The 14,754-nt window shown below is 42.0% G+C and overlaps 1 protein-coding gene across 4 annotated transcripts in view; it reads right to left on the bottom strand.

The window, feature by feature from the left end:
* TBATA (thymus, brain and testes associated) overlaps positions 1 to 14,754 on the bottom strand; it is a 692,576-nt gene that overhangs the window by 44,568 nt on the left and 633,254 nt on the right. For all 4 annotated transcript variants that reach the window (XM_044056960.1, XM_044056961.1, XM_044056963.1 and 1 more), the window contains one exon: positions 1,612 to 1,765. In XM_044056960.1, the coding sequence (XP_043912895.1) occupies positions 1,612 to 1,765 (154 nt within the window). The remainder of the gene's footprint in view (positions 1 to 1,611; positions 1,766 to 14,754) is intronic.

Here is a 14,754-nt window from a genome sequence, read left to right as displayed (position 1 = left end):
AGATATGGAAAAACTGCCCAAACGGCCAGTAACTACAATTTCTGGGCCAGAACCACTCCTTATGTTTTTCTCTAAGCAAGTGAGGAAAGTAAGTACCAAAACTGTTTTCCTCTAGGTAATGAGGAAGGTTGAGCGCTGTAGTAATTAGTAGGTTATTTAGTGCTTACAAGTTCAGAACAAGTGCTGATCACGAATAAGCAAATTCAAGTGCAAAAAATAAGAATCTGTATCTGGACTAAACCAGTTACAGGAAAGGGGGGAAACAAGTGCAAATGTGGGCTTTTAAATCAGAAAGTTGAGAGAGATGGAAAAACTGCCCAAATGGCCAATAACTACAATTTCTGGGCCAGAACCACTCCTTATGTGGTAGATAGGTTACCTAGTGCTTACCACTCCCACTGATAAGCTAGCAGGCTTTTCTCCTACACAGAAAGGTTTGGGGGGCTCAGGAGCTTACAAACAGTCTTGGATACAAAAAATCTGTATCTGGACTAGACTAATTACAGGAAAGGCAGGAAACAAGCTTAATTTTTTTGTTACAGTTAAGCAGAACACAGAGAGATTCTAGCAAAGTTTTTTTTTTTTGTAAAGGAAAGGGAGAAAGGAGAAACAGAAGATAATTCAAGGTTAGGAAACTAAGTGGGTTGGCCTTCTCAAATGTTCTCTCTGTATTGGGTAGAATGAGCTAACGACACTAGACTGGGAGGAGTGTCCCAGATCAAATGTACAGTAGTGGCGGGCAACTGCAAAGCCACCAAGTATAACAGCAAGACACAAAACAGGGAGAGAGGGTGAGGAACAATACTACAGCTACTAGCCTACACTTGGCTCAGTGTGTAGAGACAGAAATCCTTTCAAAGTTAGGGCTTAAATACCAGAAGATACAACCTTAAACAATGATTTTTTTAAAAAAGCTAAAAAGAACCAATGAGTGCTTACTCCAAGCCCTAGACCATCCAACGTCCACCAGCCAGCAGCCAATCAACACAATCCTACTACAAAGGTAAAGAAAAGCTTCTGCTAATTCAAGATGGCCTGGTCATGTGCTCAGAACAACCACTTCAAAAACAGTCCCAGAGACAGCAAATCTGAACTGGGACTATACTACAGGTACTAGCCTACACTCTTTTAGACAGTAAACACTACAGAAATGTTTATCACAGCAGAAAACAGCAGTGAGCCACAAAATGAAAGTTTTTAAACAGATAAAGGAGCAAGGAGACTCTACAGAATGCTTTTAACTGCAAACAAATCAGTTATATGATACACTCCTTGGCAGAAAATCAGACAAACAAACAGGTGCTTAACAAGTAGAGACATTTTCCAGTTAATACCTTTCACACAGTGAAACTAGCTAAAAAGCTTTACACTGTGACAGTAAAAACCTTATTTATCAGGCCCTGTAAGGCAGACAATTTTAGTTCAACCATGCAGATTAGTTAATAGCAATAAAATACAGTAAAAAGTATGCAGCAGGCAATACAAAGTGCTATATATAAATTGCTAGAAGCAATAACTAGTAAAAATAAGCAAACAAAAAAAAAACTTGTCATCAAAAACTATAGCCTGTCATCAACCTGCTGAATTACAGCATTTGCTGTTAAGACATACCTTTTCTCCTGATTGATCAAATAGAGATCCTGACCTCTGGACATTAGACCTGAAGACAGCAGCTGAAATCTTTCCTGTGTTTCATTGTTGTTCTGCAAGGCTTGCAGGTTGCTAGCTGCTGCAGTCTGAATCATCCCCATCACAAGGTCCTTCTCTGTGGAGAGAATGCATTTAACCAAATGTGAGAAAGCATATCAATACATGTGTGATAAACAGCAATACACCCTGCAGTGGGAAATGCTACTTGTGTGTATGTGTATAGACATATATATATATATATATATATATATATATATATATATATATATATATATATATATATGGGTTCCATACACTAGATCGAATTTTCACGAATTCGAAATAGTGCATGGAATGCTCACTGCACTTAATCAAAAGTGCCCTTATGTGAATTTCAGTACAATGAATGGGTGTTGTACTGAACTTCCGTGGAGTACTCACAGACTTTAGGGTTAGGGCACGGGTCATAGTAAGGGGATAGCTCGTAGGGCTATCCCCTTACCATGACCTGTGCCCTAACCCTAAGGTCCGTGACGACTGCAACGCAGTGAAGGACATAGCAATGTCCTCCACTATGGTGCGATAGTCACGAACCTTAGGGTAGGGCATGGGTTAGGATAAGGGGATAGCTTTACTAACTATCCCCTTACCCTAACCCGTGCCCTAACCCTAAGGTCCGTGAGTATCGCACCATAGTGGAGGACATAGCTTGATTTTATGTCCTCCACTGTGCTGCGGTGTTTTCGGTGAAGTGCCCTTACGCAAAAGTTCACTTTTGTTAAAGTGAACTTTCGCAGAAGTGAGGCTTCCTATTACAATTTCGAAGTAGTGAACTTTTGTTCTTGTAATAGGAATACACATATATATATATATATATATATATATGTGTGTGTGTGTGTGTGTGTATATAAATGTATATATACATACATATATATATATATATATATATATATATATATATATATATATATGTATATATATATATATATATATATATATATATATATTTATTTTTTTTTTTTTTTTAAATAAAGTAGAGATTTAAGAAGGGATATAGATATAAGAAAAACATGGAGGGTGGTTGCAGATGTGTTTGAGGAGGAAGGGGTACCAAGAAATGGTCCTCATTTGGAATACAGCAATACCCTAGTAGTGAACTACATTTCACACTATTACCCTTAGAAAATCAGAGACAGAGTGGACTACTAAACTCTATATTAAATCTTTTAACCTGGGCTTGTATACAAAGAGAAGCATCTGTCTGCACTATAGAAACTTCTGTGAGACAAGTTAACTAGACAAAGTTCTGAGCACACAATAAAGTTGGGTAACTGCTCAGACTACTAGGATGGTGAAGTTCCTATCAGACACTAACTTTTTTGTTAAGGTGTAGTCAGATCTGAGCTGTAACTAGATTTATCCTTTAATTTCTTTCCTTGGAAATCTGGAGTAAGGATTACAGCCGGGAGGAAGGCGATGGTTGACATTGATTTAAAGAACATCCACAGCTTGAACACAACTTTATTTCATTGTAGCACTTATCTTCCTCACTGCAAAAATGGCTAACATTACCACATATAAGTAAATGTTTCTCCATTTCTTTGGCATTTCTGAGTTTATTCTGCTTCTTTAGGAACAACATATCATGTTGACTTTGCACAAAATCTTGTAAAACTTTCTTTAGGACTTTGTGTCTCTGGAGCTTACATATACTGGCTATCACATTTAAGATTTTTGGTCCAGGAAAAGCCCACATATCAAACTTTTTGTACCACTGCTTTCTTTCCCTCTGACTGGGTTATAAACTTACCGTTTATAGACTTAAAACTCCAAATTTAAATTTCTGTAGTCACAGTTAGAGGATCACTACAGCCAGAAACTGAAGAAAATGTTGTTTTTTTTCACTTTTCTCTTGATAGTGTATACTATGCTGATATAGCTGTGGTACTCCATAGGTTCATAGGATGATAATAGGCTATTGGCCATATAGCCCTTATAAGCCTAGCCATGAATTTCGCACATGCTCCCACAAAGTCAGCACCAGTTTCCCCTGTCCAGCAGGGACACAGGTGGGATCCCAGGGGTGTATTTTCTGTTTCCCATCCAGTCGTCCAGGTTCCTCCTATCTATTTGTACATCACGAATAACTTTCACTCCCTTCTGTAGCCCTACAGTAACCCATTCTAGCAGTTCATCCCAGTGTACCACCATCTCCTCAGTGAAGCAGGAATTTCCCAATATAGTCTTAGATGATATACTGTCCTTATCTTACTGCCAGCAAGCCTGTTTCAACACTGTTCATCTTTTCTACACAATTAATGAGTCCCCAAAACATGCACTGCACACATAGCATGGTTTTATTATTTTTGTCTTCTTAAGTAATGCAAGCTTTAATTGTGCTTTAATGTTCCCTAATGTTTCTAAATCATGTTGCTCATCCTTTCTTACAAGCGTCTGCAAGCTTTTCATCTGATTAGCAGTTTGCTATTCTAACTTCCTCCTCCTTAATTCTTTCTGAACTTCTACTCTCAGTGATAACTGTATGCTTCTTGAATACAACAAAATTTTTTGCCCCTAACCGCTCCTGTCAACTCTTTGGACAAGCACAGTGATTTTCACCTTCCATTCTTTTATACCTGCAACTCATGCAAGGGCTTGTTGTTAATTTCGTTTATTTATTTATTTATATTTGTTAACCGGGAGAGTCCGACTGGACACAGGTCCGTTTTCAGCGGAGGCCCGGGGAGAAAAGCTCCACATTAAGTGTTATTTGCATTATACAGTTAAAAAAACATAGCATTTAAATATAGGCATTAGTCCAGTTAAAGACGCAAGACAAGAAGAAAATAGGTGTAAAACAGCTGTAGAACATAGTACAATTTTAAAATATGGTGGCATATACTAAACATGGTTACAAATGTAGTTGAGATTCATCAGTGAACAATTGATACAATCTGTTTTTGAGGTACATAACAGCCATTAGCAGTTGTTGCTACAAGAAGTTAGTATTATGTGGTAGGTAGCTAGGAACATGAGTAGCCAAGCTTGCTAAGAGTAGGTTGTTGATAGAGGGCTGAGAGAGGTAGTGGGTGGGGGGAGTGGATGGTATTGGGGGGGGGTTGCAAGGGCATATCTGGCAAGTTTTGAAGTGTGATTTTAGTAAGGATTTAAAGTGGGTGCAAGAAGTTACAGAGGTAATTGAGGATGGGATGGAGTTCCAGAATTTGGCTATAGTGCAGGAGAATAATGCTTCTCTAGCAGAGTTAGTGGCTCTTGTGACCTGTAGGAGGTTTTTGTGGCTGGATCTTAGTGATCTCGTGGTTATGTAGGGTTGGAGTAGATTCTGGAGGGATGGGACTTTTAGTGGTTGGTTTATTAGTTTGTGGGCTAGTGCAAGTTGGTACCATTGAAGGAGGTGGGGGAGCTCTAGCCAGCCCAGTTCTGCTAGTGAGAGACAGTGGTGAGTACAGTAGTAAGCCCCTGCGGCGAATTTGGCGATTTTGTTGTAGCAGGTTTCGAGCTTATTTAGATCGCATTGTCTAAGGTTAGTAAATATTGGAGAGGTGTAGAGTAGGGTAGAGATAAGATGAGAATTTGCTACTGAAATTTTAGCTGCTTTGGTAAGTAGTTACTGATTTCTGTATAATGCTCCTAGTTTTTTGTGCACTTTTTTAATGGTCATGAAAATGTGAATGTCAAAGTTCAGTTTATTGTCTATTTCTACTCCTAGTAATTTGGTGTGTTCTGTAGGATGGATGGTGGTGTTGTCTTTTGCTGTGATGTTAAAGTGAGAGCTGTCTAGGGTAAGTTTGGTGGGTTGGAAGATTAGTAATTTTGTTTTGTTTGGGTTGAGTATTAGTTGGGCATTGGATAACCACGTTTCAATAGAGGAAAATGCTTCCTGTGTGACTTTTTGCAGTTCTGGTAGGGAGTGGGCTGTGCAGATGACGGTTGAGTCATCTGCTTATTGTATGAGTGTGCCATGTGTTGTGACTGAGGCTAGATTATTGGTGAAAATAGAGAAGAGTAGGGGTCCCAGGATGGACCCTTGGGGAACTCCTATGCAGACTGGTAGTTGGGGGGATAGGTTGTCCTGCCAAACAACTGTTTGTTGGCGGTCAGATGGGTAACTCTGAAACCAGTTGATGACTGGTTGAGAGAAGGATAGGTTATTGAGAAGAGAGAGGAGTTGTTTGTGTGGGACCATGTTGAAAGCTTTAGAGAGGTCTAGGAAGGTAGCTGTGGAGAGATAACCTGCATTTTTATTTTGTAAGATAGTGTTAGAGAAAGAGAGTAAGGCGGTGGTGGTGCTATGGTTAGGTCGGAAACCATGTTGTGTGTTGGAGAGGGGGTTGTTAGCAAGGAGGTGATCTGAGACTTGAGAATGAATGCATCTCTGTAGTATTTTGGAGAGTGGCGAGAGAATAGCTATGGGGCGGTAACTGATTAGATCTGTGGAGGGGCCTCCTTTGTGTAGGGGAACTATGTGTGAGACTTTCCATAGTGTAGGAACATAATTTTCTGACAGAGATCTGTTAATCAAGAGTGATACGGGGTAGGCTAGAGCGTCAGCTGCAAGTTGAATGTATTCACCAGGGAGGTTGTCTGCTGCTAATCTGGTGGCTTTACGTTTAGTTAGTAGTTGTTTTATTTTGGAGGTAGGAACAGGAGAGAAAGAGAAGCTAGTTGGGAGATTGTTAGTTCTAGTTGATGGTGTGGGTTTATGGGGGAGGGTTTGTGTTGTCTAGCTAGTGATAGTACGGTTTGCGTGAAGTGATTGTTGAAAGAGGTAGCAATATTTCCGGAGGAATGAGTTAAGTTAGGAGTGAGTGTACTTACTTTACCTGGGTGGAGGATGGAGTTTATTGAGGACCAGAATTGTTTGGGGTTATGTTGGGGGGAGGTAAGGGCAGACTGGTAGTATTGGATTTTGTCCTATTTTAAAAGCTTTTTGGTTCTATTGCGTAGTTCTAGGAATTTTTGCCTAGTAGAGGGGTTTTTGGTTTTGCGCCAGTTGTCCCACACTTTATCCCTGTTTTTCATTTCAGACTTCGTGTTTTTTTGTAGCCATGGGGATTGTTGGGCTCTAGTTCAGGAATGTCTTATGGGGGCGTGGTAATTAAGGATGCTTAGGAATGTTTTATTAAAGTAGCCAACTGTGTCATCTAGTTTGAGGTATTTTAGAGGTTGCCAGTTACAGTCCTTTAGGGATGAGCTGAATGAGAGAGGGTTGAAGTTAGTTTTTTTGTGTATTTGACAGTAGACGATGGGTTGTTGCTTTATAAAGGTGTTTTCTTAGTAAGAAGGTTGGGGAGTGATCACTGAGGCTGTCAGCTAAGCAGCCTGCTATATATGACTGGGGGCTCTTATTGACTAGTATCCAATCAAGGTTAGTGTGTTTGTTGGAGTTAGTTATCCTAGCAGGTGACTGGACTAGTTGGGTGAAGCCATGGAGATTTACATGATGGGTTGGGTGCTTGCCAGAGCAGGACTGCCAGTCAGTGTTGAAGTCTCCTAGAATTAAAGTTTCTTGGGGTAGGTAGTGGGTAGTCCAGCTGAGGAGGTTTTCAAGTGGAGGGATGTTGTGGCCAAGTGGGAAGTAGCAACTTATTATGTTTAGGGTTTTATTTTGGTTTATTTTAAGGTTGGTATAAATTATTTCTTCCTTACCTATTTGGGGAGCTGCTAACTTTAAGATCTGGATGTCTAGATGCTGCTTAAATATTATAGCTATACCACCTCCTTTTTTGTTTAATCGGTCTACTCTTAGTATATTGTAACCAGTAGGGAGGATTTGCTCATTAGTAATGTGTGGTTTTAACCATGTTTCTGTAAGGATCACTACATCAGGGGAGTAGAAGTCTATAGTGGCATGGAATTCATGCCCCTTGTTGCATATGCTTCTAATATTTGGGCTTATCAGAAGGAGGTTGGTTGGCTTTCTATTGGCTGTGATTTGGGAGATGTGGTTTGTAGTCTGATTATGAGGGGAGGGGTTGGAGATAGAGGCACCAGGATTAGGATGGATATCTCCACTGAGTGCTAGGTTGGATATGGATGAGATTATTACAATTTCTGTATATGCTTGCTTATAATGGAGGTTTTTTTATTGTGTTCTGTGGGTAATAGATATGGTGGTAGGGTTATGTTAGGTTGTGGGGTTGTTTTTAGTTTAGGTATTGTGGTCTGTAGTCTATATAGAGGGTGTATTGGGAAGGTTGTTGACCTGATAAGAGAGTAGTAGAGTAGAGGTGGGATATGAGTGGTGGTGTGTGTGGTGGTACAGTGGTAGTGGTTGAGTGCAGGAATGGTGGAGGTTTGGTAAGATGTGATGCATGCAAGGAGTGTGCATGCAGTGAGTATAAGTATGGTGTGCTTGTACATATCAGCTGAGTAGGAGGGATAGTAGTGAGAAGTTGTAGGATGAAGTATAGGTGTGGTGATGTTATAGGTTGAAGGGTGGGAGGGGTTACTGTTTGTAATAAAGGTAGGACCACTGAGGGAGGGTGAGAATTGGAGGAAGGGAGGGGAGCGTAGCAGGCAACAGATGAAGGAAGACTATCAGTAGGTTTATAGGTTATAATGAAAAGGGCTGGCCCTGATTAGGCTGCACTTGTTCTTGTGGGGAGGGGGAGGATCAGAATAGACCAGAAAAGTGGTGGATAGCAACAGTATGATGAAAAGGGCTGGCCCTGATTTCACGGATATGCAAGTCTACAGAAACAATAAGAAAAGGCAGCAGCTACTCTGACTTGCTCGTTTTGCATACCTGTCTTTTTGAAATAAAATAAGCCAATTTTACCAAGGAGTTATGTTGAAATTAGGAAGACAAGACTTTATAAGAGAAAAGGTTTAGTAGAAGTAGAGAAACAGCAGAGCATACAAATAGTACAGCATCTAAAGACAGATTGCAGTTAGAAGTACAGAATGGGGGCAGCTAATGTTCTGAAACAATAAGAAAATCAGTAGGTACTTTGGACTTACTTGTTTTGCATACCTTTCTTTTGAAATAAACACTTGTAACCAGGAGTATGTGGGATTTAAAAAGACCACAAGTTATAGGAGAAAGGGTTTATTAATACTAGAAAAACAGCAGGGCTTTCAAATAGTTGAAACAGCTTGCAAAGGGAGACTGCTGTTAGGAAGTACAGTATGGGGAGGGGGCAAGCTAATGTCCGTGATGGAGTGCTTTACTTAAAAATAGAAATTAAACAAGGGCCAGCAATTAAAGTTCGTCTGGAGGATAAAACATACTTTTTGTATATTTTGAAAATAACACTCATTCCAAGGTTGCCTGGTTCTGTTAAAGAGCACTGCAGGCCAATAGATCGAACTTGGCTTGGTGGGGATCCAGGGAAAGTAGAATTAAAAGGAGAAGCTGGGAAGAAAAATAATCAATATTAATACAAAATACAGCAACAGTAAAGAAAAAAAAATACAACCCCCCCCCAAAAAAAAAAAAACAAAGCTGATAACAGAGGAGTGGAAAGAAAAGAAAAACTAGGTAATTTATACACAGATAAATGCCTCAGCTTGTGATAATTTTACATTTCTGTTTTGAATTTTATGTTTTGTCTTTGGTCTTTCTACCTAGCTCATGACTGAAAAGGTTTATCAAGCCAACTCACCTAGCCAGTTAAATGCACATAAATGTTCCCATTTTTCTGCTACTCTTCCATGTTACTCATTTGCAAATAAATGTACTTGCATATACACAACCATGCTCCACACTGCCATAACTTTGTTAAGTTCAGCACCTGCTTTGCAGTACATCTTTGCAGCATTTGCTGTTAATCAGACTTAGCTGCACCCAGTTTCTACAGCTGCAATGTTTGATTACTATGAAGCAAAAAAAAAAAATGTGTAAAAAACAGATGGTAGCCACAGAAAGTTTCAACCAAGCTGAGGTAATATGCAAAGCTAAATCATGGACATGCTGCCCCAAGCCACCCCTCGCCCCCCAGTTGGTCATTAATGATTTTTATTTTGTTCTAGCCCAAAATGTCCTGACAGGACAGACATACTGAAATTAGTTTGTGTTTGTTCAGTTGAAGTCTCATTTTCTTCCCTATAAAGCAGCTGATCTTCTTAGAGGGCAGGACTATCTTAGGTCAAATCTTTTTTTGCATTTGTTTAGCATGGCAGAATTAAGCAATAACCCATGAGTTGGTGTGGGTATATCAGGATTTACCCACAGCTGGCGTGCTTTGATCATGAGCATGAAGCCCGAGTGATTAAACAAAGCCGACCATGGCTAAATCCTGATACACCCACATCCACAAGTGGGTTACTGCTATTATACAATGACATTATTAAAGAAACAAATTGCTTACTTTTCTTAAATAATGTCTCTGTATAAAGGTGCTGTAGTGTTCTTCCTTGTTTACTGATGAACTTACATGCTTATGGGTCTTACGTTCTCCGCTTGCACAGTATATCAGTACAGTTCAAGGGAAGCAATGGAAAAGAGAGAATCTCCTTTGCTGTTTTTTTTCCTGAAGAGATTTTATTAGGGACAGAGCAGAAATACAAGGAAAATCAGGTAATTTCTGTTTCTTTATTTTTGAGAACGTACCTGATTTTCTTCTATTTCTGCTCTGTCCCTCAGCATATTCTAATAGAAAGTCCGGCTGCTCAATGGTACTTCAGCGACCGGACTTTATTCTATTGGTATTTGCTCAATTTACAATGGGCACCCTAACTGAGCTGTCTAGTCAGCATGCTTGTTTTCCAAAAGAAAAAAAAGTGTCATTGCATAATTCAGGGTTACTAATAACTAAGAGAATCTTTGGACAGAGTGTCTTAAACTTTGTTCCAGTGGCTGAGGAAACCAGGCAGAATAGAAATGCCGCAGAGAGTAAGAAACAGCTAAGCCATGCCTTTCTGCGTATATAAATGTAAAGAACATTTTGAAGAGAGGAGATATAATCTGGGAAAAGGAAATGTGCAGTAAGCAGGCAAGGCTGAAATGTCAGGAAAATTTACAACAGTCAGTGACTAAGGGAGGAGGAAACTTATAGCTAACTAATTTTTAGTCTTTAATAAAGGATTTAATGTTTGGCACCATTTCTAGCTGAAAAGAAGGAAAGTACAGTTGCGTACACTTACCATAAATGTAGATGTTTGAGTGTATTCACTGTTGCAGTCATCACTTGTGGGTTATCCCTGCTGGGTAGCCCATGACTGGCCCGAATACCAGAGTAAAGATTTTCCTTCCTGCATCGGCTGTTAGTCACCAGGGACTGACGTCAGGTTGTCAGTCTTATAAAGTAGGGCAGCCAACTCCATTACATCAGTTTTTCTTGCTCTAACCTATAGGAGCCCAGCCCAGAAGGCCTGAGGAAGGCCAGCCTTGGGTATGGCCCTAGGTATAGATAGGTGTGAAGGAAACAGAGAAATTGAGGGGGAAGGTAGGAGGGAAAATAGGACAGCAACAGTGAATATACTCGAACATCTACATTTATGGTAAGTGTACACAACTGTACTATGTTCTTTGTGTTTTGCTGTTGCAGTCATCACTTGTGGGAATATTCCAAAAGCTGAAGGTATAGGGTGGATGGTAGAAGGGTAAGGAAAAGAGTAACAGGGAAGCCCTGCACTAAGTAGGGCCCAGCATGCCCTGCAGGACTGCAGAGGCAAAGCCAGCCCTGGTTTTGGAAAAAAAGAGGCAAATGGTAGTGTTTGGTAAAGGTGTGGATGGAAGTCCAAGTGGCAGCTTCTAGGATGTCCTTGGTAGGGACCCTCCTATAAAAAGCAGTGGAAGTAAATGCTGCCCTAGTGGAATGACTTTGGACAGGCTTGGGAGGAAATGGATACAGTTGGATATCCATTTAGAAATGGTCTGCTTGGAGATAGGTTTCTCGTCTGCCCCTGGGGTGAAGCTGACCAGAAGCTGGTCAGTATTTCTGAGAGTCTTGGTTCTATCCAGATAGTATCTGAGTTATCTGTACACATCCAGTGAATGGAGGATTCTTTTCCCCCTGTTCTGAGGGTTAGGAAAGAAGGTGGGGAGATGAATAGCCTGATTGAAAGTTACGTCAGACACCACCTTCAGCATGAAAGAGAGGTTAGTTCTAAGAGACACCCTGTCTGTGTGGAAGATAATGAAGGACTCAATGGTCATGAGCACCTGCAGTTCAGAAACCCTCCTAGCTGAGGTGATGGCCAGCAGGAAGGCAGTCTTCCAAGAGAGGTGTTTCAGTTCTGCTGAGGCAGCTGGCTCAAAGGGAGGTAAGGTAAATTTTTCCAAGACATAGTTCAGATCCCAGGCAGGTGTTGTAGGTCTCATAGGTGGCCTGATGTGAGATACCTCTCTAAGGAATTGTTTTAGCAGGGGGTGGGAGAACAAGGGCTGCTCAGTATGGGAATGGGCAGCGATAGCGGAGGTATGGATTTTGATGGAAGAGTAAGATAATCCTTTTTGTACTAGCTCCGCCAGGTAGTCTAGGATCAGAGAGACAGAGGCAAGGGAGCTGCTTGTACCCTTAGATTAACACCAGACATTGAATATTTTCCATTTTGCCGAGTACAATTTGCTGGTGCTGGGCCGCCTGGCCTCCGTAATGATATCCAGGACCTGCTTGCTCAACAGTAGGTTGTTATCTGCCTTTGGGGTATAAGCCATGCGGATAGGTTGAGAGTTTGTAAGTTGGGATGCAGTACTGTCCCTTTTTCTTGGGTTAGGAATCCTTCTTTGAGAGGCAGGTTCCTGGGCAGCTCTTTGGTTAGGCTGAGTAGCAAGGGATACTAATGTTGCCTGGGCCAATTGGGAGCAAATAGAATAACTCTTGGCCCTTCCTCTCTGATCTTTAGGAGCACCCTTGGGATCATTGGCAAAGGGGGGGCGGAGACAAACAGGTTGCCCCAGTGGAAGGAGAGAGCATCCACCTTCCAGGCTTTTGGGTGAAACTTCCTGGTGCAGAACTTTTCTAGCTGTCTGTTCTGTACTGACATGAAGAGGTCTACTTCTGGTGTCCCCCAAGTTTGGGTGATTGAAAGGAAGGTCTCCCTCCAAAGCTGCCATTCGTGGGGGTCCAGGACGCTTCTGCTGAGGTGGTCTGCTAGGGTATTGTGCTCTCCTGGGATATACTGGGCTATCAGGTGTAGGCCCATCATCGAGGCAGTCTGCCAGAGAAGCATGGCTAGATGGCAAAGTGGGTAGGAGTGTGTCTCCCCCTGCTTGTTGATATACCACATGACTGTGGTGTTGTCTGTTTAGGAGCACCCCTGGAGTCAGGTGGCTCTTGAAAGGTGTGATAGCTTTGAGTACTGCCATCATTTCCTTTAGGTTCCCTGAGGTCCCAAGTGCCTTGGGTGCACATGTCTCCTAAGTGTGCCCCCAAGGCTTTCTCTGAGGCATCCATTGATAGTCTGGCCATGGGGAAGAATTAGAAAAGGTAGGCCCTTGTTCATGGTGCAGACTTCTGACCACCATAGGAGTTCCTGTCCTAAGCAGGGGGCAGAGGCAGTTGTAGCTCCAGAGACTGAGAGTGCTGGCACCATATGTTTTTGAGGTACCATTGCATTTTTCTCATGTGTAGTCTGGCCAAGGGCACCAAAAGGATGCAAGATGCCATGTACCCCAGGGCTTGAAGGAATTTTCTTGCTGTGAGGTGTGTTCTGTAAGCCAATTGGGGAAGTATTGGGGCAGAAAACTTTGTTTTTCTGGAGAGAGGAAGGCTCTTTGAGTGGAAGTGTCCAGGAGAGCTCCCAGGAAGGTGATCTATCTGGTGGGTTGGAAATGGGATTTTTCCTTGTTGATGGTGAATCCCAGAGAGGTGAGGAGGGTTTGAACAAAGTTTAGGTCTTGCAGGAGATTTTCCCCTGCTGTCTGCCTGGATGAGGCAGTTATCCAGATAGGGGTAAATTTGAATGTTTTTCTGCCTGCAGAAGGCAATGTCAGGAGCCAGACATTTTGTGAAAACCCTGGTGGCAGTAGCTAAGCCAAAGGGCAGAGCAGAGAACTGAAAGTGTTGTGAGCTTGCCATAAAGTGAAGGAACCTTTTGCCTAGCCAATTATCCCTTGTGAGACTCAAACCCTGTACCTTGTGTTTTTAAGGCAAACACCTTAACCATTAGGCCACCCTCCCAGCCAGACACTTTGTGAAAACCCTGGGAGCAGTACATAAGCCAAAGGGCAGAGCAGAGAACTGAAAGTGTTGTGAGCCTGCCCTGAAGTGAAGGAACCTTCTGCAGGACTCTCTTATAGGGATATGGAGGTAGGCATCCTTTAGGTTCAGGGTGACTAGCCAGGCATTTTGGGTCAGCATGGGCAAGAGTTTTTGGAGTGTAAGCATTTTGAATTTTGGCACTTGCAGTGAAAGGTTTTGTGTGGATAGATCCAGAATAGGATGCCAAGTTCCCTCTTTTCTGGATACCAGGAAAAATCTTGAATAAAACCCTTTTCCAGCTTGTTCCTGGAGTACAGGATCCACTTCTCCTTGAGAAAAAAAGTTTTTGAATTTGTCTTAAGAGTTTCTGCCTGCTGATTTGTAGGGATGTCTGGGTATCCTGATAAGATTGGGCTCTCTTTGAAGGTGAATCTGTATCCTGGTAAATGATTTTTAGGACCCATTGGTCCTTTGTGATAAGTGGTCAGTTGTGTTTGAAAAGGAATAGCCTTCCACCTAACCTTAGAGAGGGCAGAGGGGGGGGGGGATGAGAAGTGATTGCGAATCCTTAGGGTAGGGAGTGGACTTAGAACTCCCTACCCTGGGGGTTGTAGAGGTCCGTTGTCTGGACCGCTGCTCTCCTTGCAGTTGCTGCTTGGAGGGTCTGTCCCTGCACCCTTTCCTTTGCACAGGCCTTGATTGGGCAGGAAAGGACCAGTGTTTGGTGGGGAAGTTCCTGCTGAATCTGGGAGGTTGGACCTAGAGGAAGTCTTTTACTGTCTGCATAGATTTGGCTTTATCCTCCATTCTTTTGATCACTTCCTTTCGCCTTAGTTCTAAACAAGAAGTCCTTATCTAGGGGGGCATCTAAGAGTTTGGATTTGACATGGTCAGGCAGAGACTGCTCTTTCAGCCATGCATGTCTCCTAATGACTGACCCTGCCACAGCAACCTGCTAAGAGGCTTTTAGGGCATCATATCCGCAGTGGAGGGAATGCTTTGCCGTTTGAGAGCT

This window comes from Protopterus annectens, chromosome 14.part0, assembly GCF_019279795.1.
Source record: "Protopterus annectens isolate FY-2018-M chromosome 14.part0, PAN1.0, whole genome shotgun sequence".
NCBI classification, from domain to species: domain Eukaryota; kingdom Metazoa; phylum Chordata; order Ceratodontiformes; family Protopteridae; genus Protopterus; species Protopterus annectens.
The sequence above is the reverse complement of the archived record's forward strand: the minus strand, read 5'-3'. Positions and strand labels throughout refer to the sequence as shown.